At 34.2% G+C, this 27,918-nt stretch overlaps 2 protein-coding genes across 5 annotated transcripts in view; both read right to left on the bottom strand.

Moving 5' to 3' along the window:
• Positions 1 to 18,818, bottom strand: part of LOC105345742 (unconventional myosin-Id) — a 36,518-nt gene extending 17,700 nt beyond the window's left edge. The window contains exons 1-14 of one of the 4 annotated variants that reach the window (XM_034454231.2): positions 18,602 to 18,818; positions 14,269 to 14,477; positions 13,349 to 13,442; positions 13,093 to 13,110; positions 11,869 to 12,034; positions 10,225 to 10,374; positions 9,679 to 9,696; positions 5,676 to 5,795; positions 5,091 to 5,300; positions 4,554 to 4,699; positions 3,842 to 4,067; positions 3,395 to 3,454; positions 2,384 to 2,529; positions 1,632 to 1,764 (exon numbers count right to left, since the gene is read on the bottom strand). In XM_034454231.2, coding sequence (XP_034310122.2) covers positions 1,632 to 1,764; positions 2,384 to 2,529; positions 3,395 to 3,454; positions 3,842 to 4,067; positions 4,554 to 4,699; positions 5,091 to 5,300; positions 5,676 to 5,795; positions 9,679 to 9,696; positions 10,225 to 10,374; positions 11,869 to 12,034; positions 13,093 to 13,110; positions 13,349 to 13,442; positions 14,269 to 14,477; positions 18,602 to 18,702 — 1,797 coding nt within the window. In that variant the 5' untranslated portion in view covers positions 18,703 to 18,818. The remainder of the gene's footprint in view (positions 1 to 1,631; positions 1,765 to 2,383; positions 2,530 to 3,394; positions 3,455 to 3,841; positions 4,068 to 4,553; positions 4,700 to 5,090; positions 5,301 to 5,675; positions 5,796 to 9,678; positions 9,697 to 10,224; positions 10,375 to 11,868; positions 12,035 to 13,092; positions 13,111 to 13,348; positions 13,443 to 14,268; positions 14,478 to 18,601) is intronic. The other 3 variants (XM_066072725.1, XM_066072724.1, XM_034454235.2) reach the window with 3 other exon arrangements.
• A 1,866-nt stretch (positions 18,819 to 20,684) lies between these two features.
• On the bottom strand, positions 20,685 to 27,895 carry LOC105345744 (uncharacterized). Its single transcript, XM_066073484.1, has 9 exons — positions 27,765 to 27,895; positions 26,757 to 26,893; positions 26,196 to 26,287; positions 25,765 to 25,939; positions 25,533 to 25,551; positions 25,238 to 25,374; positions 24,674 to 24,765; positions 24,172 to 24,417; positions 20,685 to 20,752 (listed from the first exon to the last, which is right to left on the bottom strand). The coding sequence occupies exons 1-9, from the start codon at positions 27,819 to 27,821 to the stop codon at positions 20,739 to 20,741; spliced, it is 969 nt and encodes a 322-aa protein (XP_065929556.1). The 5' UTR covers positions 27,822 to 27,895; the 3' UTR covers positions 20,685 to 20,738.
• Positions 27,896 to 27,918: the final 23 nt, after the last annotated feature.

Raw genomic sequence — 27,918 nt, forward strand, 5'->3', positions numbered from 1 at the left:
GGCTTTTAGATATTCTTAAATGTTATACTTGTTTAAAACCATATACGGAGTAGATATCAAGTCTCTGGTTGAACTAAACCAGTAGCGTAACTGTGTGTGTTGCCTGTTTCACTTTTCGAAACCTAGATCAGGTCTTTCCACAGATATCTCCAATGTATTTCCAGTCAAGATCTAGTAAATGATTCCAGAGTGTCTTTTTGGAGCTTAAACCATAATGACATCCTAATTGATTTAAAAATCTTTTTCCAATACTTTACGGCTTTAAAGGAATTAAGTAGAAAATTAAACAATTTCTTGACATTCTATGTTAAATTATGGGAAAAGTAAACTCGATACCAATATTCAATTTGACATCATTTTAAAGAAGAGTTCAAGAGCTTGTTTAATTCCGTTTTGGGGGAGACTGTAGGCATTCTAGAGATATCTTATTAGTAAAAAATGGACAAAACTCCAAAATTTGCTCTTTATTTCCTTCATATTTCATAGAAAATGATGATTTAAAAAATTATTTTTAATTGTTTTAACCATAAATTTTAGCCCTGGTACACCCTATCAAACAAAGCTATTGTTATAAAGCAATATTGAAAGAATTTATATCTTAAATTTTATAAACCTGTTGGCACCTTTCATTTACTAGATCTTGACCTTAAGGTGCCTCACTACACCTTGAAATAGTTTCTCAAATCAGCAGAAAATTACTCGATTGTGATAGAAAGCATGATGGATAAGAAGTATATATGTCAAATAGGCAAAAAAATGTGCAATTTTTAATAAAAAATGATATTTTCAAATATTTCATTCAGTAAACATAAACAAAAGCCCCAGGTGGATTCGAACTCATGACCTGCGGTTCACAAGCCTGATTCTTTAACCACTGAGCTATGACGATATACATCTGAATCGATTGATACAGTTTTCACAAAACATTTAAATCGCCATCTTGTGACGTAGAGTCTTAAAAAGTATAAGTCTCGGTGTAGTGAAGAACCTTAAATGTCATATTTTTACATTCTTTGCTCTTTGTGTTCTTTGCTTATTTGTGTACCTAAGTTGCTTAACTATTGGTGTCGTGCCTACAGTTGCTTTGCTACTGCATGTTTTTGGCTTGTTCATGCCACTATTCAGTGGGGTTTTTTTTGGCTTGCTCATGTGGCTTAGTTGCTTTCTTTTTTTTGTCTTCTGGTCTTACTCATCTGGTTATAGTTGCTTTGTTATTGTGTGATTTTTGGCTTGATATTAAAATGTGACTGAGTTGCTTTGCTATTGGTGTTTTTGGCTTGCTTATGTGGTTATAGTTGCTTTACTAATGAGTGGTTTTGGCTTACTAGTATTTCTATAGTTGCTTTACTAATGAGTAGTTTTGGCTTACTAGTATTTCTATAGTTGCTTTACTAATGAGTGGTTTTGGCTTACTAGTATTTCTATAGTTGCTTTACTAATGAGTAGTTTTGGCTTACTAGTATTTCTATAGTTGCTTTACTAATGAGTGGTTTTGGCTTACTAGTATTTCTATAGTTGCTTTACTAATGAGTGGTTTTGGCTTACTAGTATTTGTACAGTTGCTCTGCTGTTGGTGTTTTTTTGGCTTGCTTGTGTGGCTGAGTTGCTTTGCTACACCAGAGAGTACCTACCTTGGTTGCCAGGTTGTCGACCAGCGCTATGATGGAGTTCTTGAAGTTGGTGCCGGCTGTGATTGGTCGCTTGGTGGTCTCTGTAATGTTCTGGGCACCCTCAGGCCACATCAGCTGCAGGATATCCTCCTCACTACAACCAATCAAAACAACCATTGGAAAACAGTCATCTCAAAACAACCAATCAGATACAGCCACTCAAAACAACCATTGAAAAACAGTTGCCTAAAAACAACCAATCAGAAGCAGTCACTCATAAAACTAATCAGCGACAGTTGCCTAAAAACAACCAATTAGAAGCAGTCACTCATAAAAATAATCAGCAACAGTCATCTCAAAACAACCAATCAGAAACAGTCACTCAAAACAACCACTGAAAAAAAGTCACCCCAATACAACTTATCAGAAACAGCCACATAAAACTGATCAGGAACAATCACCTTAAAACAACTAGTTAGAAACTGTTTGGTTTTTAACTGTTTGGTTTTTAAGGACAACAGTTTTTCTAAGGTTAGGTAAATTATTGTATGATGTTATTGAAACTTCATGGAGAAAACCACTTTCCATGCAGGCCTACTAGGTTTAAAATTACTGCTGCAATATTGGCCACATTTAATCAAAATGATAATTAGAAGTTGAAATATGAAGCAATTATCCTGTCCTATCTTGTATCGCTCCTGAACAACAAATCTTATTTAAAACAAAAACATTTCTTCCTTTTTTCGTGAAGGCATATTAAAAACAGTGCTTACCTGTTAAAGAGAAGTCTCTTGAAGTCTTGGAACAGCGAGTCCCTGTTTTTGTCAATGAATCCGGGCACCTGGTATGTGACCTGACCAGCGTAATGCTTGATTCTGAAATCCCTGGCATGCTCTAACGTCTTGTCTGAAGGGTTCAGCTAAAAACAGAAAAAACACAAGAGTGCTCAAATACAGCAGGATTATGTGCTGTCTCAGTATCAGAATTACAAGGAATGATATTATATACTGTATACAGGGTTATTTTCACCCTATGTTATTTTCGCCCTTTTTCACTTGCAAACAGTTTCGCTCTGTCTTGAATATGTCCAGACAAAGTTGTGAATAAAGAATGATAGTTTGAGACATAGGAATTCGCCTAGTCTTAAATTCACCCTCTGACAAAAAGGGTGAAAAAGGCGAAAATAAAACGGGGGCGAATACTTTCCGGTATACAGTATAACAGATGTGTATAAGTAGTCTTGTTTTCAGGTTTCATTTAATAACAGAATAAATAGTTGTGGCTAAATTTACTGCCTATGTATCAAAGGAATGATACACTTGTATCATTCTGGTTAAAACCATCCCCCTTCTCCTTACACTCATCAGGGTCTGACAAGTATCGATAGGAGGTTGTCTTCACATGACCTTTACTTCTGACCAATCAGGGAAGGGTTTTTCACTGCTTTAGAAAACTTATTGGAACTCTTTACAAGAAAATAGAAAAATTAATTCATGCTTGTTTTCTATGTAACCTCCAGTATCTCTCATAAAATAAATAAAGGCAAGTCTGTGATTGGTTGAGGTATATATAGATTTTATGCAAATGTAAAGGTCATGAATATGACCTTATATATCGATACTTATCAGACCCTGAAAAGTGTAAGGAGTGAGGGGTGATTTTAATCAGATTGCATGTGTTTGTGCATAGTGAACTATGATTTAAAAGCGTCAGTCTAAGGCAATTATAAATGATTTTCATTCAGATTGAGCGGTACGTTGGTTGCCATGAGTGGGCTGTCTTACCGATCGACAAGTGAAGTGTTCATGCTTTGCCAGCTTTTGTGCCATGGCTGTCAGGAACATCTACAATGATAATGAATTATAAATGTACTCATCCTATCAGTTTGTTTACAGTCTAATGCAACTTCTAAACACATTAATCAAATTTTTTTTATTAAAAAGACAGTCACCTAATTCCAATGGGACATTTGCAATACTTGTCAAGTCAGCTATAAATTACAAGTACAAATGAGGGAAATCAGGATACTATACAAATCCAAATGCACAAATTTTATTACAAATCTTAAGCCATAGCTCATATGCCTTCCCAGAGTCGAATCTTTGATCACACCTAATTGCCAGGGAGTTCCATTTTCTACAACCAGTATCCTCATCTTCATCACTGCATTAATATTCTATAATATCTTTAAAGTTAATCAACCATAAAATCCACTTTCTGTGGTCACTGACCTCATCGGTGACCTTTCCTACGCTCAGACACGCTTCGTCGAGGATGGCCAGCACCCCTTTGTGTTGGGCCTCGATCAGGTCGACGATGATTTTGTTGTTGAAGTAGTCGATGTGCTGCCATTGGATGCCCTCGCGCTGGTACTCCTCCTGCTCCTGCTTGAGAACCAGTTCAATGAACAGCTGCTGCAGCTTCTCATTACAGTAGTTGATGCACAACTGCTCAAAACTGCAGGGAGAAAAAAATGTCAGAAAATGTAAGATCTAAATACAATTAAAAAAAAATTAAGGTATAAAAGCAAATACATGTAACTTCACAGCTTCTCTTGCTGTAAGTGATGTATACATCTGCTCAAATTTAGTTTTTTAATTTTTAGTTTGTGCATTAATTAGTTGGTCATTTTTGTGGTTTATTCACACTTTAAAATCTTGTTTTTAAAATAAGTATATTATGTATACAAGGCATATAAAGTAAGAAATCTTAACATGTTTTCCTGAAAAGGGGAATAAATCAATATCTTATGTTAACCTAAAAAAGAGAATGAGTTATTCTCCTTTTACTTACGATAAGAAAAATTTCATCAATATGGCAACATTTCACCAATTTGAACGTTCAATAACCTACATGTAGTTTTTAAACAAAAATTAAATCATTATGGTTAAGGGTTCATAGTGTATTTATCATTAATTAACTCCATTAATTAATAGCCTCTACCTGTTGTTATCAAAGATTTCGAATCCATAGATATCTAACACTCCGATGACTGTATTTTTGCCGACATACGCGATTCCACTGGCCTTTGGATCAATGGCTTCGTTGGTTTTACCAACGATCCAGGTGAACATTCGGTCGTACATCGCCTGCAAAATCAACAACTTGTTTTTACTATGTCATTTTCATACAGTAAAATAATTACCTGATAAAAAAGTTTGTTAGTCTGAGAACAATAATGAACCACATGTACATATGAACTATGGCTAACATCATACCCCAAATAACCTAGTAAGTTGGACAAAGTATGAAAAGCATCTCTATGAGTGCAGCAGTGTGCTATTTATTGAAAATTTTTTTGGATTCATTTAAGCACTAGTTTTTATAGTCATCAAAACAAAATTCTTAAAATAAGATTTGCAAAAAAAGATCTAATAAATGTTCCTGCTTTGTAATCAAACTTTGAAAATTTCACATACATAAAAAGATAGTATTACAGCAGTTTTCACTAATCACCCTAGAGAAACACATGACAGTTACCTTGGCGAAGGCATCGCGGGCATAAACAGCATCAGACACCGTCAGCTGTTTCTCTACGACCTGACCCCCTGCAGCGATGACCCGCGAACACAGGGCTTTCCTCAGATTCTCCTTGGTAACAGACAACAATTCTGCAATGTTCCCTAGCAACTTTTCGTCAGACACTCCTGCATGATCATGATCGTCAGCGGCCACATAGTCCATGTTACCCTACAGTAATCAAAACATCAACATCATTGACTTGGGTAATTCAACCTTATAAAATATAATAAAGGCTCAAAGAGCTAGGCCCACAAAGGGTCAAAATCAGTCCTGTAAAATGCCCAAAATTAAACAAAAGTTTTGAATGATGAGTTATTTTCTGCTTTAAAGATTGCCTAGGTATTATACTTTTTATTATCTGATTTTGACCCTTCGTGGGCCTAGCTCTTTAATGATTCGTTTAGAATCTAATTTCATTGTTACGGGTCACCCATGAAATAAGCATGAGTTTAACCAGCATGAATATTAGTAATTTTTTTTAGCTGTATGCCAGATATTTCATAATTACATGTATAATAATTACATACTTATTAGAACATTTACCAAATGCAAGATAGCTGCTACAATTTTCCAGAGAGCTTCAGCATGAGCAAAGGAGAATCCCATGACCTTGAGAGCGTTCATCACGGAGCGGTAATCATCCCGGTCGTGGACCGTGGCACACTGAAACCCACAAAAAACAGTCCATTACATGTGTTCATAATTGTACAATATAATAATTACATAAAAACATTTTGTTGCACTGTATAAATGCAAATTAAGTGTGCGTCTAATTTAACAATTTTCAATTCATTTAAAATGTTAACCTATCTATTATATGCAGTTACCGGTATATATTTTAAATTGTTACACATACAAACCAAAGATGAACCTTATAATATTGATTTTTATATTTAATTCTATACTATAAATTAAAATACAAGACTATATAGTAGTGTACTTAATTTAGTTTGATAAAACGACAATATTTTCATTTGTCTCTATATGGTCAATTTGTACAACAAAGGGTATCAATTTTGAAGTAATGAGAAACAGATTTGGTACGGTAATAGAGAAAATCTTAACTTTGAAAAATGGAGAAACAGTTTTCACTGAATTTGATTTGATTGATCCAATTGTTTAATGGTATTTTTTTCTGCAAGCTTATTATTAGACCTCTGGACTAGTTTACTGATATAAACAAAAGGTTTCAAGCCCCGTTATAAATAGGAATTTATCAGTGTGCTTTCATTTAGTCATATCTTGAGCATGAAATAGAAGAGTTACTTAAGTGTTTATCTACACTGTTCACTTAAAAGTTTAATAGCTGCTTCAAACATATGCTTACACATTTGTCTGTCAGCAAGTTAAAAATGCTTTTTATCTGACAAAATCTGTCTAACATATTTAAGCAACATCTAATATGATCACATTCAAGTACATAGTCTTAATAACCACAATTAAGCTGCTACAACCATGCACTTGCAAACACCAAAAAACCACTCCAGAAATGAATGATGTGTCGAAAATACTGAGATTAAAAAGATGTCATCAGTTTTAGTAAAATGAGTGACACAGCCTGTATTCATTCATCATGATGGCTTGACTCTGTTATCGGTATAAATACATACTTGTATTTTCACCCTAGCTGTTCTAGAGTAAATATATGAGTTATATAATGCTTACATGTACATATTTCTAATGTTCAATGTATATACACCATACACTAAATATACTGATTAATAGCAAACAGTATAACATGTACATGGATATCACATCTTATACAATAATACTTCTTTAATATTTTGATTGTTAGAAAAAAAAACAACAGCCTATTTATTAAGGTAATAAGAAAATAATATGAATTGAAAAGGTATATGATGACATAAACACTGGAGATTTTAGGTTCATCAATTTATTAATTGATTTGATGTAGTGCTTATTTACAATGTAATATTTTCTAATATTTTTTTGCTATTGTGTGATGTTTAACATCCCAGTAAGATATTTATTATCAATGAAGACATCAAATAATGACTCGTGTAGCACAGTCTTATTGCCTGGAATTATACCATTGCCAATAAATTCATATAAATGTAGCACACCAGGCACACAGTGTAACTGGACACTACAGTTATAACACACTCTATAACAGACCCTGTGTTGTAACAGCAGCCTAACTCTATGTTGTATAACATATTGCAGTAACAGATCACCTCATGACCGTGTTGTAATACAATATAACTTGATACCATTACCACTGTAATATACTAGAGATATCACACAACTATACTAACCAGATATACCACTGTAAGTGACCAATAAATGTACAGTGTTTTATGTACTAACTGGATACCACTGTATGAGGACTTTCCTCGATACATGTAGTGTTGCAGCACATTTTGCTGGGTACCACAAACATAGCAAGGATACGTATAAAACAATATGTTGAATATTTTCACTGTAAATAAAGTACAGCATCACCACATCATTTTGCAAAAGAACTTGAAGACTAATCTATAATAAATGCTAATTTTACATCCACTTAACTGTGTTTTAAAAAATTACCAGTAAAATACATGTATATCAAACGATACTGAAATGGTCTGCATGCAATCAGAGATGAAAAACAGAGTTTGCGAATTTTTTTTGAGAATTATTGTGAAAAACTAAAAACATTTACAATGTTGATAGGAGTTCTTTTGTAAAATACACCCATTGCTTCTCAAGTACAACATGTATCGATACAAGCAACCTATAAATATAACACATCCTATAATCTCTATATATATATATTACATGAAACAGGATCCCACAGTTATAGCAAACCCTATTTCAGTACAGTATAGCTGCTGTATACATGAATATAAGTACATGTATAAGTATAGTACACTCTAGAGTATACTATATAAATATATACTATATACCGGTATTAATATACGTTACTTGGTAACATGCATTTTGAAGGCAATTGAACAGTATATAACCTCTCTAGGTCTTTAAATACTATTAAGCTATAAAGATTTTAAAAATTAAGGTGGTATAGGACACCTCCATATTAATTGTTACATACTTCCTACTGAAATAAACAATAAAATCAATTATAATTTTAAAATGTTGTTTTCCCAAAATTGTTACTTTAACAGCAAAGCGCAATTAGAGTAATAACTCAAATCTGGGGGTTATGAGTTAAAATCCTCCTGGGGCTTCTAAAATTTTTATCTTTCAAAACTTTTAAAATATATTTTATTAAGTATTTGGTCAAATATTGCAAAATTTGAAAATTTATTTTGTTTCTCATGTACTTTTATCCTGATCACATTAATATCGAAAGGTGTCCCATACCACTATAAGTCTTCAAATTGGTGAAGTAGTAAAATTTGTTCAGTAACTGTGAAAAACCCTTCATATTAGCATGCTAGGGATCTTTATTTGTAACATAAAATTCCTATTAATCTGGTTTGGACTTAGAGAGGATATACTGATTTTCACTTGGAATAATTGATGTCCATGTACATATAATGATCTAACTCTCACTTTTACATATATATATATATATACCATTATACTATACTTACATTTTTAATCTAGAAATGATTTTGAAATACATTATTTATACTATAAAATATCATGCACCTATATTGTAAAAGACAAATACTGAATCAGTTTATAAATCTATAGGACACAGCCTGACATAGCCAAACAATAGTGAAGAAAAAGAACAGACATTATAAGTTTTATGTACCTGGTAATCATGTGAAAATAAATGGGGTGAATAGCTGACTCAATCATTTTTTAAGTTTCAGTCTTCGTCTATTCTTTTTAAATCAAACACTTCCCTCTTATCTATATTCACAATACCAATAGAGAACTTCAAGTTGAAAAATAATCTCTCTCTCTCTCTCTCTCTCTCTCTCTCTCTCTCTCAAATTGTAAACAAATTAAGTCAGGATATGAATGAAACCAGTTTTACCACACCCACACACAATTAGTTACAGGCAGTCACACATTATATTTATATTGAATCATGTTCAATTAAGCACAGGATGCATTGGGTCGGTCATTAATAGCAACCCCAAGGCAATCATTAATACTGGTTTTAATTTCAATTTAAAAAAATAGGTTGACTTTTCTAGAAAATGGGTGTAAAGATTCATTCTACCATGAGAAATAAAGAAAAACCCTTTACTGGCAAACATCATCAAACAACCCTCCCAATTAAAATAACAATAATTATGATTCTGTTTAAGAAAAATTGTTTTCCTTATTGTAGATAGAATTTACATGTACACTTCTAAGTCCAATACCTTTGAACTAAGAAAATCTAATATCAGAAAATTTCTTTTGCAAAAATTGTAAACAAATATAAAATGTTATTTTTTTTCATCTCAAAAGAAATTCAACTGAATTCACACAAGGAAATGCCTTGTACTATTCTTGCTGTTCTGAATCTGACTTTAATTAACAAATGTACTTCATTTGTACTAATTATTTTGTGGGCTAGATGCTGGGTGGTTCAAGGAAGTAACAACAAGAGGATGACCTCACACCGACAAACACAGGTTACCTTGCCTTCAGGACTTCCCTAACAAACACAGCAAACATACAGAGTTCAAAGGGGGTTTCATTTCATAACTTTAAAGATTTATAAATAATCATCTTTTGTTATCATTACATGTAACTTTGACTCTCAGTCTCAAAAAAGGCTCCTTTATGCATAACACACATAACATATAACATTTTGTGTTTTCTTTAGTGTAAATCAAAGAGTAAATATGATCTTTTTTGATATGAGTGCTTTTGTACATTATAAATAATACATTTATTATGCAATGAAGAGACAGACAGACAGACAGCCTCACAGATTAAACTGTCCATACAATACAAACAATTCACATTTAACAGGACGAAAACTATGAATAAATTCTATCATATGCTCTTATAATTGGCTGAAAATGTAAAAAATTTTGTCTACGTTTCTCTTCCTCCATCAAATTCTATAAAACACTACCGAACTAGGAAGAAATTCAATTTGTCCTATCTATACCTATTTGTTATATAAAGGGAAATCAAATAAAATCAAATCAAAAGTTCAGAGAGAACAGTAACACACCTTTGGATCCCCTCCCTGGTTCACATAGAAGTACTTCCCTGGGTCACGGACCAGTTTGTACTCTTTTAATTTTTCATCCTTGGCGCCATACAGAAGCTGGTAAAACGAGTGGAAGTTCCTCTCGCCTGTCTGCTGGTGGACAACACGGGACTGAAAAAGACAACAAACAATCAGTGACAACTAACACTGACAACAAACCATTAATGACAACTAACACTGACAACAAACCATCAGTGACAACTAACACTGACAACAAACCATCAGTGACAACAAACACTGACAACAAACCATCAGTGACAACAAACACTGACAACAAACCATCAGTGACAACAAACACTGACAACAAACCATCAGTGACAACTAACACTGACAACAAACCATCAGTGACAACTAACACTGACAACAAACCATCAGTGACAACTAAAAAAGACAACAAACCATCAGTGACAACTAAAAAAGACAACAAACCATCAGTGACAACTAAAAAAGACAACAAACCATCAGTGACAACTAAAAAAGACAACTAAAAATGAGAGCTATCCAGTTTTCAAAGACAACAGAAAATCTATGACAGCTATACAGACAACAGCAAGTTTATGATAGCTATCCAAAGACAATAACAAATCTATGATGTCTATCCAAACACAACAAAAAATCTATGACAGCTATCCAAACACAACAACAAATCTATGACAAGTATCCAAAAGACTACAACAAATCTTGACTTTGACAGCTATCCAAAGATGTCAACAAATCTAAGATAACTGCCCAAATGTCATCAACAAATCTATAACAGCTTCTATGAAGAGAACAACAGCACCACAGCAAGATCTATTTGATTGGGATCATTTAATTGGGTAAACATGGCAACAAAATAACATGGCTATACCAAGAAGAGAACAGTAAAATGCAAAATTGATCTGTGATAGCTATCCTGAATAAAACAGTGACATAAAACACTGTGTCATCTAGACTGAAAGACAACAAAAAATGACAACTAAATCTGTGACAGTCAACTCAAAGACTACAACAAAATGACAACAGGGTATCTAAAAGTAACCAAACAGCAACAACTGTTTACAAATCAAGACAACATTATTAGTATCTGGTGACTAACTTTATTTGTATGTCTGTAGCTAGTAGAACATTGAACTACCAAATAGACACTACAGACCAATCAGTAATTCAAATTTTTAAGAGTAAGCTCCTTCATTCCCAAATAAGAATGCATCTCAAAAGGAACTATAAGAAACATGTAAGTATCCTCACTCATTTAAAAGGAAAATGTTTGAATTGTTATATGTGCAATATACCGTAGTAAAGTTGGAAAATGTATAAAAAGTTCGGAAAAATATCCTATTGACTTTAAAAATTAAAATAAAAATAAAAACTTTAATATGTATTCAATTGAAAAATACAAATATTTTAAAGTCACAGAGTATTACAGAGTATATTAAAATGCAATATAGTCTGAAGTCTTTATTGCTCAATGCTCAAGGCTAATTTAAAGGATATTTCACTTTATCAGTCTAAAGATCTTTTTAAACCCGAGATATGATACAATTTTAATTGGCGTGTATAATAGTATCGGCTATTTCCTGTTTCCTTGCTTACAACATAATGTTATGAACTGAATTTACTTACCTTTTCCAACAAGTAATTATTAATATGCCCTCCGATTGGATCCCCTTTAAAGTCGAAATTGATATCCATGTATTTTCCAAACCGACTAGAGTTATCGTTCCTGTTTGTTTTAGCATTTCCAAATGCCTCCAGAATTACATTGGATTTGACCAAGACATCCTTCACTCTACAAAACAATGTGTTACTTTAGTCAGTACATATATTTACTGACTGCTTCCAAAAGACGTTATACTGTGAAATCATTAAAATTCGTGGGGACCAATTTTTGTGGATTGGTTTACTTTTATAGGTTCCTGGGACGTAATTTTGACTATTCTTTTATACCAACATAAGGACATATGATTTTTTAACACTTATCTATTAATTTGTGGAGGATGTAAATTCGTGGATGAGAGGTACCCACGAATTCCACAAAAATTGAGCCACCACGAAATTTAATGATTCCACAGTAATTGTGTTATATGTTTTTTAAGATATCAATTGTCATTTGATACCTACAGCAGTTTAATCTAATATAAATTTAGGAAAAATATTTGAAAAAGGAAAACTGAGCTGCTTAACCCCAAACTTACCATATTGGGAGTAAATTTCAATTACTGTAGCAGTTGGTAATTGAATTTTGGGATTTATTTTTCTTTTTAACAAATCATATAATAGATAAACATGTATAAATAAATAAAGTAGTTGTTTGTGAGCATATTCATGAAGTAATTTAAGGAAAGCTGCTTGGTTTGATCAGTAGATCATCATGCAATGTACGAGGCTGAAGTTCAAGATCTTAGAAATTTACATAAATCAGGATTTGAGATCAATATCAAGTAAAAGAATGTGATATAAAATAGAGCATGAGAATTTCACAGATATAAAAAAAATTAACACTCCACTTTTAGAATTTTACTTCCTGTTCCCATTCCCCTTTCTTGAGGATCATACAGGGTACTTATTTATTCAATTCTCAAATCTTAAATAATACTTTTTCGAGTTCTGAATGACCAATCAGAAAATTAAGAAAGCGCTCCAGTTGGATTAAAGGTGAAAATCAAGAAATGTTTAAATAGGGTTGAGAAAAAAGTGTCAAGTTTGAGACAGCTTCAAGAAAGAAAATGAACTCTCTAGAACCTGTTTCATTCTTCGATGGCCTTGAGAGATTTAACAGCATTGAGTCATGCATGCTGAGATATGTATAGCTGCTGTGTTATATATGTTATGTAATGACTACTCCACCTTTCTATTTCATTTTGACTGTAAAATCACCAATAAAGCATGTTGTTATAAATGTTATACAAAATTATTCCAACCTCATAAGACTTCCCTTTTAGTCCATGAAATATGTACATAATATAATAATTTTATATACCCCGGTAAAGCAATGCATTGTATTAATTGTACATAAAGTATTTAAAATCAATTTATCTGACATTTTATTTTTTTCTGTGGGGGGGGGGGGGTGTTAGGTGGGAGGGGGTGTCTGGACAATTACCTCTCGACTTCCTTCTGGCCGCCCACATTGGTTACCGCGGCAATGTACCTCATAATGATTTTGGAGGCCTCTGTTTTCCCTGCCCCTGATTCACCTTAAACAGTTAATAGAAAAATAATAATAGTAAAATTCTGCCGTTACATACATGCATGATAAGCACATGTGATTTACAATTCTATAAAAAAAAACTTTAAAAACCATCTTGAGTTAGTCATGACTATTGATACAGTAGTGAAGTAAAAAGATTTATTGTCAAAGTTCGAACTATACAGAACGATAAGCAAACAAAGATTTAGGACTCCAATGCCAGTACATTTTTTCAAATTCTGTGTGTTATGTCACTAGTCCTAACCATTTTTGAGTATACATCATTCATTCTTTTGTGCTCAATTTAAACCTGTTTTAAAATGAGTTCTTTAGAAAGATCCAAAACACAAATCTTTTTTTGTAGGGCGAATCTTTAAAAATATGTAGCTGCAGAATTTCAAACTAAAGAAGAATAATATATCAAACAGTAAAACTGAACATACCGAGATGACAATTTATATTTCTGATAAATTAAATACACATATAAGACTTGTGAGATAAATTGAATACACATATAAGACTTGTGAGATAAATTGAATACACATATAAGACTTGTGAGATAAATTGAATACACATATAAGACTTATGTGAGATAACAATAAACAATGTATGTGTCTCAACTAAGATGACTATGTTTGTATCTCATGTGACATGACAATGTGTGTGTCTCATGTGAGATGACAATGTATGTGTCTCATGTGAGATGACAATGTGTGTCTCATGTGAGATGACAATGTATATGTCTCACTCATAATGATAATATAGAAGTGTTCTCCCTGATTTGATGATGACAATATTTTAATAGGATAATAAACTGCATGTCAGTGTCTCACCTGAGATGACAATACAGGTGTCACGGCTTTGTCTCTTCATCGTTTTATACGCCGAGTCAGCCACTGCAAAGATGTGTGGCGGCCTCTCGTAGATCTCGCGGCCCTTGTACTCGTCCACATAGGTCTGGTCGTAGATGTTGACCGTCTTGTAAGGGTTGACAGACACCACCACCTCTCCAATGTACGTGTAAATCTTGTTCTTTGAGTATCTAAACATCAACAACAGAATCAGTAGAGGAATGTCAGGCATCAGGTGCAAATGAATTTTCATTCATGTCAATAAACATTGTAATGACACTGAAAGCCTTAAAGGTAATATATGCATGTTGTAATGCCTGCTTACTCTGCAATCACTTTTAGTGCAAAAGTACAACATGTACAAGACAAAGAATTTTTTTTTATACTAATTTTTAACTGTCTCTTTGTACAATGTATATATATGAGAGTCATGTAATTTAACCTTCAAAGTTAATGCTCTAGCTCTCCAATAAAAAAGATTTAAGATCAAGCTTCTTCAAGGGCAACTGCTTTCTATCATATTACACATTAAAACGCTGAAAAAGGTCATTTGTGTCCTTTAAAATGGATTCCTTAATGACAGACTAAGCGAGGGTCAGGAGTATAGAGTGTGTACCTACAACTGTAGTACAACTACTGTGATACATTCAAGACATCAACTGTTAAGGCAGACAAGAGTTTACTATTTGTCCAATTGAATGGTCGCATACTTAGTCTAGTATTTATAACAAAATGAAATAAATTGGCAAAACAATCTATCCATACAATTACATGTACAGGGAACATTAAATGCAGTATGTTTGCATACATTCTGAACACTTGCTTGATTAAAACAGGCATCTTACAACTACCAGTTACATCGAGTTCATAACGCCATGATTGAAGCTGAAGGTATTTATGGTGCAATTTGTAGGAATTTATTGATTGAATGACTGATGCCCATTGATAAAAGATCTAGTAATAGAAAGATGGTGGTCTGATTTGATCCTATATAATGTATTAGGTAGATTTAGGATGATGGAGCACCACGGTTTATAAAGTACATGTCTATAGGCAAATGTGGGATTTGATTCCTAGCACTTGATGTACAGATAGCTACAGGTAAATAAAAATATAATTATAGTGTATTAGATGGGCAAAGGTGTGATTTGAAGCCTATATAATGTACAGGTAGAGAGGTATAGATAGTATCAACAGGTACAGCAAACTTAAATCAGTTAGTGGTCTGTTAGAACCGACTCCGTTCAATACAAGTCTCGTACAGGTGGGCCTCAGGTGTAACATAAAGACAGAAATAACCGAGTGTTATTGATCTATCTGATAGATAATGTGCCAGAAAACAATCAGGAGATGGGTTCTAGATGGCTGTACGCCGTGTAAAACATTTACAGGCCCCTGATCCCCGACACCAACCGCTTCACGGATAGTCCCCGACTCTGATACACAAACATGGAGAAATCACAAGTTAATCATGACCATTAAACATGTTAAGTTCTTGAAATTCTAACTTTACTTTTCAGAAAACTTAGGCAATAATATTCTCTGCAGCTCTTCTTGCAACACACATAAGTTGGGGTTTATACATGAAGATGAGGAGGTTTAATCATTTTGTTCAAGATTCTGTGTTATTTTCTCTCAATATTACATGCATGGGAGTTGATACATGTACATAAAGAAAAAGAAGATAAAGAAAAAGAAGAAGATAAAATCATATTCTAGATGCTTTCATGTTATATAGCATGATGTACATGGAAAAGGAAGGGGGAGTATGTAAAATACCAGTCTCTCTATGGAACAGATCTGCTTCATTAACAAGGGTTAAAGATCTGTAGACTGTGTTTCTGTGTTTACTCTCTGTGGGTCTGAGAATTCCTAGTAAGTGAGGCGGGACACTACAAATGTTCCCTAACCAACACTTCCTCTTCTCTGTTTGGTCGTCAACATAGATAAGAAGCTTATGTCATACCTACATTACTGTATACACCTATATGTATAACCACCTCCTTATCAACACACATCTACCCGATATAAGCACAGCACTGCAAAATACAAAGAAGTGGATCTATTTACTTTTGGGGTATCTTTAGTCTGAATTTTCTTTTTTTCCACAATGAACCGTGTTTACATTTCTCGTGGATCCTCCGCCTTGTGTTCCGGCGGTAGAAGATAAACTTCTGAGAACTCCCTATCAAACAATCAACTATCAATGTATTCTTAGAAGTCTGAGTCATCGTCAAGGCCATGTAGCCAAATTACTTGATTTTCTAAAGCAGCTAAATCTTTTTTTATCTTTCCTTATTACATGTAGGCATATTCAACAGCGAAAGTTCTACAAAATTTACTTGACAAACTGGAAGTCAAAGTGCAGATCTACAAATGTAGGCACATATCTGTACAAAAGCAGATTTTCTCTTATCTTTTGTTATTTTTTTCAACAACATTCATGAAAAAAATTGGACAAACTAGACATATGCATGCTGCAAGTCACATTACAGATATAAATACAAATGTATGCTCTATAATTAGGTTGCTCTCTGGAAACTGGTTAATTTGTCATGTTGATCATGTTAATATACGGAAATCATTCATGTATGTAATTGAAGTTGACTTTACAGACGTAATTGCCCCATCAAAAGAATGTTTGAAAAAAAGTGTTAAGAGATCTTGCATGTCCTTGTAAAGCCAAAACTGTCAACACAGACACTTGAACAAAATGCAGGTCTACAAAGATCCACCAGTGTTTGTGAATGATTACGCCAGGCAAGTATGTACCTCTAGTACACATCCTCAACAACACTGACTCACTTCCTATTGCAGTGCTTGGGAAACAAGTACTTTTACATTGTTTTAATGAAACATTTTGATCTCCCCATACTTATAGCTGTAACACACTTAAACATTAACATGTATAGATCAAGATCCAATGGTTAAATAACAAGATGAAGATAATGATGCTGTCTCAAGTTTATAGTGATTTGTGAGTTCTAGCTAGAAAAGATATCACTCTATGTCATACAAAGTGACACTGCTCTAGATTCAAATCTTCAAACTCACAAGGAAGTCATCTCTGCATTCAAAGTTTCCTCAATGCCTTTAAAGTTACCTAAATGAAACTCAAACAACTGTCACCAGTGGGACCCAAATGCATGACCTGTTCCACATATCAACTCTGCTCCACTCAATAACCATCCCTTTTGCAGAGTCTTCAAACATTTACATGCATGTAATAATGCTTGTAAACTAAAAGGGCATTGATATATTTTATTTTTAATATGAATAATGTTTAATACATATGCTGCAGATTTAGTATAAAATGAATTTTACATTTCACAACTAAGTGTGAAATCTAAACATAAATACATATCAATCATATTGGTGAATAGCATGCACATTATCTTAGAAGTTCAACATACTATGTTCAAATCACATGCAATTACTAAAATAACTAATGGGCTAGCATATTACACACCACACAATGTATACCCAAATTCTGCATTTGCAAAGAAATTCACAATAATGAATTATTGACTACCCCCCCCCCCTTTCCCCTCTCATTCTTTCTCAAATCTGGGATAGTCATCAATCAATAATGGCAATTAATGTCAGATAATTACACAGAGATGTCCTAAGTAGTGTACGCATGTGTGGTGTACAACTAACCACATATAGTTATGATGAGTCGTATATGATCTTCATATCCTGAGGATGTCTTGAGTTAGGAACAATTAAAGTCAGAGTGTATTACAGTATTTATGCACTTTAAGCAAATGTGTCATGCTTTAAGTGTGGCTACACACAAATGTTCATGTTGGACATGAAAGTTACACCAACAGCTTTAAATACACTGACAGGGGTTTCAATATACAGTTTTCGTAAAATTGTTAATCTCTTAGGGATAGAAATTGAAGACATATATATCATAATGCTGTGTTTCATTGCAAATTGCTTGTTGTCATCATTAAAAAAGAATATTTTAGCCACCAAATTCAAGAAAAAATCCCAAAATTTTCAATGTTTTTTTTTTATTCTCTAAAAAGAATGTTTAGAGAGGCCTGAGGTTCTGTCATGCCTATATGTAATATGATACCCCTCTGTACTATAGGGCCTATAGGGTGACATGGTTGAAGGCGTGGTCACGAGTGGAGAAAGATTTAAAGCACGCACGACTGACAATCCACCCACAACAGATGTGAAAAACACGTGGAATTCTTACTACGATTCTATAGTGCCCGGCTTTTTGGACAGCGCATAAAAACGAAAGCAGACGAAAAAATCAAAAGAGTTGACAAGTTGTCCAATCTCTGGATCCACTCACCTTAGTTTTAAATTTTCCATAAATGCATCCAGTGTTAGGTCATGAAGGAGGACGAAGTCCCCAACCCCGAACTCGGGGCCCTCGTGAATACTCCCAGCCATCTTTAAAAGTATTCCTGATCGAAATTCACATCGTTTTTTTTCTAAGAATATAACAATAATCACCCACTGATCGCGGATCGCGGCTCGGATGTCACTTCAGGCGTACGTGTAATGATTCGTTCAAATAATACAATGTAGTAACTCGTACCGAGCGCACTTTGAACTTCAGTATGTTATAGTCGAATCTTTTGTTTGAATCTCAAATAGAGAATTTTAGATATAAACTTCTCTTAACCGGTCGTGCAAGTTTTATAATTAGACCACCATCCCGGATTTAAACATATTTGCCTTGAGAGCACATGCACGGATCTAAAAAAAAGAAGGGGGATCCCCGCCTAGAAAATTCGATTCAAATTTATTACTTTGATTCACTTTTTAAAAAATTCTGAAATAAGCCTCGGAGCCCCCCCCCCCCCCTCCTCCCTGGAAACAAAATTATCCCTCGAATCCCCATCCCCTGGAAAAAATTTCTGGATCCGCGCTCGCAGTACAACATTTGGGGGTGGGTGGATTAGGGTGGGGGGGGGGGGGGGGGGGGGCTACAGCTGCATAATGTGACCCTAAGCCTTCCACACCTTTATGAAGCTTACACTATATGTTATTTGGAAGAAAAGTATATATTCGATATATATGTGCTTTTATTTATATCGTGAGAACTACTTATATATATATTTTTTTAGATATAAATTAGTTCGTACAGAAAAGGGCGACATATTTTTAACCAATAAAAAATTCCGCCAAAAATAATTTCTGTAAAAACTAAAAAAAAACCAAGTACATTATATATTTTAAGAAATGTCTTTTGAATTGTCTACCGAAAGACAAGTTTAGGACCTGCCAAGTCCATTTGGACTTTGAAATTTTCATTTTCTTGGCTGCTTTTCTGAGCTTAAATATAAATATATAAATGTAATATTGTACAAAAAAATGTACGTTATGTCTGTATTTCTAATATGAGTTTCACTGAATTAAGCTAAGCCAAAGATCGTTTTAAATTGTGCAATGTCCCGGGATTATTGTCTATATGCTGCATAATTACTTATCAGATTTTCGGAACCTATAGGCCTATATGTCCTGTCACGTTCAGGTTAATTCAAAATTTACAACATGGCAGTGCAATGTCGGAGCAAAGAAGAATTACACCCGTTCGGCTTTAAAGTTCTTATTTCAGTAGCTTAATATTGAAAATAATGATAATTAGTGGCGAAAATCCGTCTTAGCTGCTCTTCATTGTGAACTGCAGATAGAGCCTCTAAATTAATACGCACCAAATGCTAACGGAAGCGGATGCATAACTGATTACATAAATATGTCATATTCTTTAAAAGACATACAAAGTTTTTCGAGGAGGAAATGTGTCCGCAGCTGTCGTCCACGACAAAATTAATATACTTTATTTAGAAGAACATTTTCAAAGAGTTATCCCTATATTAACTCCAACTTTGTACGTTGATCTGGTAGTCAACTTGTTAACCAACGTGAATCTACACTTTATTCATTTCTTTCGCAACGGTTCTTCAAAACACCCATTTAATTGGCACAATAATTTTAAGTAACAAAAAAAAAAAAAAAAAAAAAAAAAAAAAAAATAAATAAATATAGATCTCCTTTTCAACAGAGCCTGGTCCTTCAGTCTTCCCACAACTGTTTATTCAAAAATAAGATTTGGTGTTATCATAACACCAAATTTTATTTTTAAATAAACATTTGTGGGAAAACACTTCTCTGATCAAACTCACAAACTTACACTGTGGAAAGCTACGTTGAAAACATCGACTACCTCAGTAAATTTTGCTAATTTTAACTTCAGATGATCCAAAAAATAACACGCAAACTTATTTTATTTCAACTCAATATTTATTGACACACATACATATAAATATACATTTTTGATCTTTATAGTTTAAAAAACCAAATAGAATTGCAAATCAAATAACGGGGCTGCGTAATATTTAAAAAATTTCAGAAGCAGAAGCGGAAAAAATTTTCATGCATTTCAATGCATCTAGAGTTGTCTTTCTTCTGTAATCCCGATCTCAGACGTCACATTCTGTAGAAAAAAAGAGCCTCAATTAAGTGATAAGCAACATGCAAAAGTTTTGAAATAATTAAAATACTGAAAAGAAGAGACCTTTAGGTCAAATCTCTCACTCAATTAAGACCAAAAAGTACCAGTACATGTATTTCACTGACATCAATATGTTTTGGCAAATACAAACACGTTTTAATGCAATGAGTAACACTGTTCCGAGAATATACAAGAGTTACTCATATTTCTTCGTACTCAATAATATATTTCTCAAAATGTCTCTATAAGCCATGGACACCTGAGGTTGTAATAGGACACAGACCACAATTATTTTTCCCTCTTATTCCTTTATACAAAAATAAATCATATAAAAAATTCCACCGGCTCAAATGAGTTCAAATACAGCATACCTATAGAATGACACAAGTCCAACAACATATCCAAACTGCAGGAAAATCAATCGAGAGGGGACTGAGATATGGCCCCTAAAATAACCCCTACCATGAAAAATTCACTTTTACTTTGGAATTTGTGTAAACATTGGCCTCCTCACATCCTTTCTATAGCGCCTGTAAAGATAATTTTTCAAAATTTTTTCCTGTCTGTATTTTTTTTCAAACCTTCTTCTTTCCATCCATGCCACAAAAGGAACCAAATTCGACCATTTAGTACCCCTAGGAATTTTTGAAATAATACATACATTTTTAGAATGGAACTACTTGCGTAAAAATAGTGGTATGTGACCAATAGCCGGGGGGAGGGGGGGGGGGGGCAATGACGATAAGCTCTCATTGTCTACAAAGTGCTCTCATGGCTTGCGCCTCTGATAGCCTCTGACAACTAAGTCTAACTCCTACCCTGCTCGTGTTGTTTGTAACAAGCCCGGTGGAACCTGTAATACTGATAGGAGAAGGGCCAAAGGCTAGTGATCTGGCGCCTGAAAACCAGTGCTATCTAAGAGAAGGAAAACCCTGATTCCATACCTCCAGTGCCTTGTGGCCATAACCACATGTGGCAAAGGTTGGTAAAAGAAAACACCGATATAAAAAGCCAAATGGCTGGATTGTGCTTAATATCCAGGGATGGAAAACAATCTAGGAAAGAAAGTCTTAAAACCAAATCACCTTTCCTGGAGGTCTTTAGAAGTTTGTGTAAGGCCGACAACCCAACCTAGGAAAACAAATTGTCAGCAACAAACCAAAATCAGTATACATTGGGCCAGATTGGACCTTCTTCAAGAGGAAGAATGAGGCTGTGCAACGAAAGCCGAAAGGAAGCTGCAGGACTGATTTCATTTCTGACACCCAGGAAAGCCGTCAGATTTCGTATATACTTGGAACACCAGAACAATGCACGAAGCCGAAAAAACAGCGAGTGAAATAAAGCGCTACAACATCTGTCTCTTAGGACTGAGTGAGACGAGGGGAGACTTAACACTAGAGAAACGCAGCTGTTTTCCGGACACACTAAGGAGGGAGCCCCCAGACTGAAGGCGTAGGACTGATGAAATCCCTGGAGTCACATAGAGCCCTTTTTGGATGGGAACCTGTTAATTCCAGGTTTATAACAGCGAAGTTCAGCACAACGAATTGCAAGATCAAACGAAACATCATCCAATGCTACGCAACCACCGATGACGTTGATAATGAAAAGAAAGATACGTTCTACCAGCTTGATAAAGCCGGGAAGAACGACATGACGATACTTATGGGCGATTTCATTGTTAAGATTGGAGCCGACAACACTGGCCACGATGAAGTCATGGGCACTCGAGGATTAGGCCTCATGAAGGAGAATGGTGAAAGATTTGCTAACCTGTGCCCTCTTAACCAGCTTGTGATAGGAGGAAGCATCTTATCTCACAAACAAATCTATAACGCCACCTGGAGATCACCAGATCATATAACAGAGAATCGACCACATCTGCATAAGCAAGAAATTTTGTAGAGCATGGAAAGAAATCAGGATAATGAGAGGAGCAGATAATCCATCAGCCCACTATCTACTGATAATAGCAGTTAGACTAAGAAAGTTTAATAACACAATAAACAAGATGACAAAGTACAATGCCAGTCTCCTCAAGACCAAGAAAGTGAGATGTGACGTGGTACTTGTGAAAAAGTCCTTGGAAGAAGAGAGACTCGACACAGAGAGTTGATATCTGCAGACACAATGAAGAAAATTGATGTGAAGGAGAAGAAAGTGGCTCTAAACGATAGCCGGCAAAAGCAAAAGCTCGGGAGGGTATACAACCACAGACAAAGAAGTTAAGAAAAGCATCCGGAAAGATAAACGAGAGGATATCGACAATCTAGACAAACAAGCGGAAAAAGTAGCAGGACAGGGAAACTCTCCAAAAAGCTCTCAAACAAGTTTCAACAGACAAACAAGCCAGTAAAAGACAAAAATGGGAACCCTTTTGCGACAACTGATGAACATCTGAAGAGATGGGTAGAACACTGACATACAACCAGCCGACACGGACCTTCCGATCAACTGTTTCATTCCAACAAAGACAGATCATGAAGGCAATATGATCTGGAACAGTGCCGTCAGAGCAGCCTAGAGTCTAGAGCCTAGAGCCTTGTGTTCGTTGGAGGACTGTTGTTGGTCAAATACATTTCTAAGTAAGTAAGTAAATAAATTAGTAAGTAAGTAAGTAACTAAGTACCTGACGTTTATAACTTTTCCTTTAAAAAATAGTAAAAAACAATCGATTTAAAGAGGCTGAGAAATCAGCACATAAACAATTAGATCTGCCTTGTTATCATATAGCAAAGTTACAACACCTCAGACCTGTAGTTAAATAAAGAATTTTAAAATAAGAATGTTTCCTTTTTCTTCTTTAAAATTGTTTAGACTTTGGCCCCTGGACAGTACTTGTATTCCTTTGTACCTTTCTATTATAAGCACCCCCCCCCCCCGGTTGAGGTTTATTACGATTGGACAATTGTATGACAATTTCTTTAAGATTTTTCAGGTATTGGGGTTCTGGAGAAAGATTCCATCCAGTATTCAACGTTTTTTTTTGTTTTTTTTAAAAATATCTCTTCTATATAAAACATGATCAATCATTTGAAGAATTTAAAATCCTTTTAAATTATGTATCATGATTTGTTCAAAGTTTGAAAACATGAAGAAGTTACAATCGGACCAATAAACGCAGGACAGAGGGAAAGATGGGGGTAAACGCTGGACAAAATATATTTAACAGGAAAAACTCACCAGAGCGTAGAGCTTCAATTGAAAAAATAATTTAAACAAAAAATAAGTAAATTTACTGTCCTTTTTCTGTAATTCATTCATTCAATAATCTGATGTTTAGATGTGGAGGCAGTTTTTCTAAATATATTATCTAAACATGATAAAAAATTACCAGTTTTCCAAAACTTGAAATCAAAATATTTAAAATATATGTTATTAATGATGTTAACATGTACCAGCAGGGTCGTATTTGCGTAGTCCTCTAATGTTGTTCTCCTCCACATATTTTTGTATCATCTGTTTCACATTCTCAGCGGGATCCTTTGACAGGGTAAAGATCACGTGATAGCGGTACATGACGGGGTTACACGTGGGCGGGTTTTCAGGATCATCAGAGTACTTGTTGTACCAGTATACATTAATCGCGCTGAACGGCTCCTCCTCCGTCAGACGATGTTCAACGATTGTTCTACCCGCGACGCCTAAAACAACCAAAAGACAAACTGTCATGTATTGAACCTGGCCCAGAATACTTGTACTTATTTGGCTGGATGGTTGTAGTCAATTTTAGATCATGTTAATTTCCTTGAAAGGAAGAGCTCTGCATACAAAAATAGGAAAGTGTTAAAATTTTAAACTTTAAAATTTGCATTACTAAACAAAGTTTATAGTGAAAAATATCATATCCAATCTTATTTTAGAAAAAAAATGGTTAAATAAAACGTGAAAAATACTAACAATCTTTTCCAAATGTCACCTCTATCCAGTCGTGGTTGCCCATACTTCCCATACTTTCCACCACAAAGTTTGTCAATTTGTAGCAGCCCTTTCTGCAATCAACGATCAAACATATGGCAGCATATAATATCAACTTTACATAATCTTATTGCGCACAAAATTGCATAATTGATGGCAATGTTTAAATAGAAAAATAAGATAGTTAACGGTTTTGTCCTTGACAATATTGATAACTTTAATTGCAAGTTATTTCGCCTAATTTCTTTTTTTTTGTATTGTTTCTTTTTGTTGTTTTTTTTTGGGGGGGGGGGGGGGGTGGGGCTGGGGGTGGGGTTGATAAATATAGAGGTGAACAGTCAGAAACCACCCTTATATTATTCACAAACTGTCATAGACTTCTGGATTTTCAGACAAACTTCTATGGGATTTGACAATATCCATAAGCAAATAAAAATTGTTTGTAAATATTTCGTCGTTAAATTGCATAGAAAAAAATATTTCAATATTTGATATTTCATAGTTCATCTGCATAAGTTTGATTTGATAAGAGTAGCAAATTCTTACTCATTGTGTCTGATCTCATAATTGGTCGACTTTGCCTCGGATCCTATCTCATAACGCACAAAGACATAGTGGTCCACAGCCTCGGGGTGATTGGTCTTATACACATAGACTCCGTCAGGGTGAAGGATGGCATAGGACTGAAATATACCAAGGCCGTTCAGTTATCAACATATGCTTTGATCCCCCCCCCCCCCAAAAAAAAAACCCTCAAGTTTTTACTTAAGTTTGATGACAAATATTTGCTAAGTATTATCAGCAGTTGCTTTTATGATAAAGTTTATAACACTCAATATACTTTGCACAAGATATATATACTATTAAAAGAATTGGAAGTTATTTCTGACATAGATAATGAAAATAAAACATATTTTACAGGTTGAAAAAAAAACCCCAGAACTTAAGGTAGTCCATCCATAACTAAGGCAAATTTAACAATTTGCATTGATCTATACTACATCAAATGTGCATTTTAAAGTTATTATGAGGCTGACATAAACCAAACTCGGGAGTATGTATGAAGTCAAAACTTGTCCGCGGGATCCTTTGACAGGGTAAAGATCACGTGATAGCGGTACATGACGGGGTTACACGTGGGCGGGTTTTCAGGATCATCAGAGTACTTGTTGTACCAGTATACATTAATCGCGCTGAACGGCTCCTCCTCCGTCAGACGATGTTCAACGATTGTTCTACCCGCGACGCCTAAAACAACCAAAAGACAAACTGTCATGTATTGAACCTGGCCCAGAATACTTGTACTTATTTGGCTGGATGGTTGTAGTCAATTTTAGATCATGTTAATTTCCTTGAAAGGAAGAGCTCTGCATACAAAAATAGGAAAGTGTTAAAATTTTAAACTTTAAAATTTGCATTACTAAACAAAGTTTATAGTGAAAAATATCATATCCAATCTTATTTTAGAAAAAAAATGGTTAAATAAAACGTGAAAAATACTAACAATCTTTTCCAAATGTCACCTCTATCCAGTCGTGGTTGCCCATACTTCCCATACTTTCCACCACAAAGTTTGTCAATTTGTAGCAGCCCTTTCTGCAATCAACGATCAAACATATGGCAGCATATAATATCAACTTTACATAATCTTATTGCGCACAAAATTGCATAATTGATGGCAATGTTTAAATAGAAAAATAAGATAGTTAACGGTTTTGTCCTTGACAATATTGATAACTTTAATTGCAAGTTATTTCGCCTAATTTCTTTTTTTTTGTATTGTTTCTTTTTGTTGTTTTTTTTTTTGGGGGGGGGGGTGGGGCTGGGGGTGGGGTTGATAAATATAGAGGTGAACAGTCAGAAACCACCCTTATATTATTCACAAACTGTCATAGACTTCTGGATTTTCAGACAAACTTCTATGGGATTTGACAATATCCATAAGCAAATAAAAATTGTTTGTAAATATTTCGTCGTTAAATTGCATAGAAAAAAATATTTCAATATTTGATATTTCATAGTTCATCTGCATAAGTTTGATTTGATAAGAGTAGCAAATTCTTACTCATTGTGTCTGATCTCATAATTGGTCGACTTTGCCTCGGATCCTATCTCATAACGCACAAAGACATAGTGGTCCACAGCCTCGGGGTGATTGGTCTTATACACATAGACTCCGTCAGGGTGAAGGATGGCATAGGACTGAAATATACCAAGGCCGTTCAGTTATCAACATATGCTTTGATCCCCCCCCCCCCCAAAAAAAAACCCTCAAGTTTTTACTTAAGTTTGATGACAAATATTTGCTAAGTATTATCAGCAGTTGCTTTTATGATAAAGTTTATAACACTCAATATACTTTGCACAAGATATATATACTATTAAAAGAATTGGAAGTTATTTCTGACATAGATAATGAAAATAAAACATATTTTACAGGTTGAAAAAAAAAACCCAGAACTTAAGGTAGTCCATCCATAACTAAGGCAAATTTAACAATTTGCATTGATCTATACTACATCAAATGTGCATTTTAAAGTTATTATGAGGCTGACATAAACCAAACTCGGGAGTATGTATGAAGTCAAAACTTGTCCGCCCTTTAGGAAAATGAAAAAAAAAAACTTTTTCTGAAATTATGTATGGAAAATAATGATTTATTTTAGCATATTCCATGAAAGAGAAAGCTTCTCCAACTTTTTACCAAGAGAAATGTGAGAAATTTACTTGTACTTAAAATATAATTGAAAATGCAGACTTCAATGTTAACTTCAACATATGGTATATTTGTTATTACTAGTATTCAACTTTTTTTTTTTTAATTTCAAAGGTGAATCTTTATTCTTTAATAAACCCCTTAAGATCACACTAAAATATTAATTATCAAACTTACAATTTATTAGATATGAAATATAATAGTTATGGATGGACTACCTTAAACCTTCATATATGTAAAAGTTGAAATATAGTACTTGATGACATGAATGTTGTAATATTAATTTCACTCAGCGAAAAAAATCACAACTATAGAGATTTCAAAAATGTATATAGATATAAGAATTACAAAACCAACCTGTGTGACCATATGTACTGCGAACCCCAATAACAACAGATGGTTGACGCTCCCCATTTTAGATGTACCACTTCGCCGAATAGTAAGATGCGGTTAAAATTGTATATACTGTTGCAACTCCTTGAGGACCGCCTATATTACAGAAAAATATCGG

Source organism: Magallana gigas, chromosome 10, assembly GCF_963853765.1.
Source record: "Magallana gigas chromosome 10, xbMagGiga1.1, whole genome shotgun sequence".
In the NCBI taxonomy this organism is placed as follows: domain Eukaryota; kingdom Metazoa; phylum Mollusca; class Bivalvia; order Ostreida; family Ostreidae; genus Magallana; species Magallana gigas.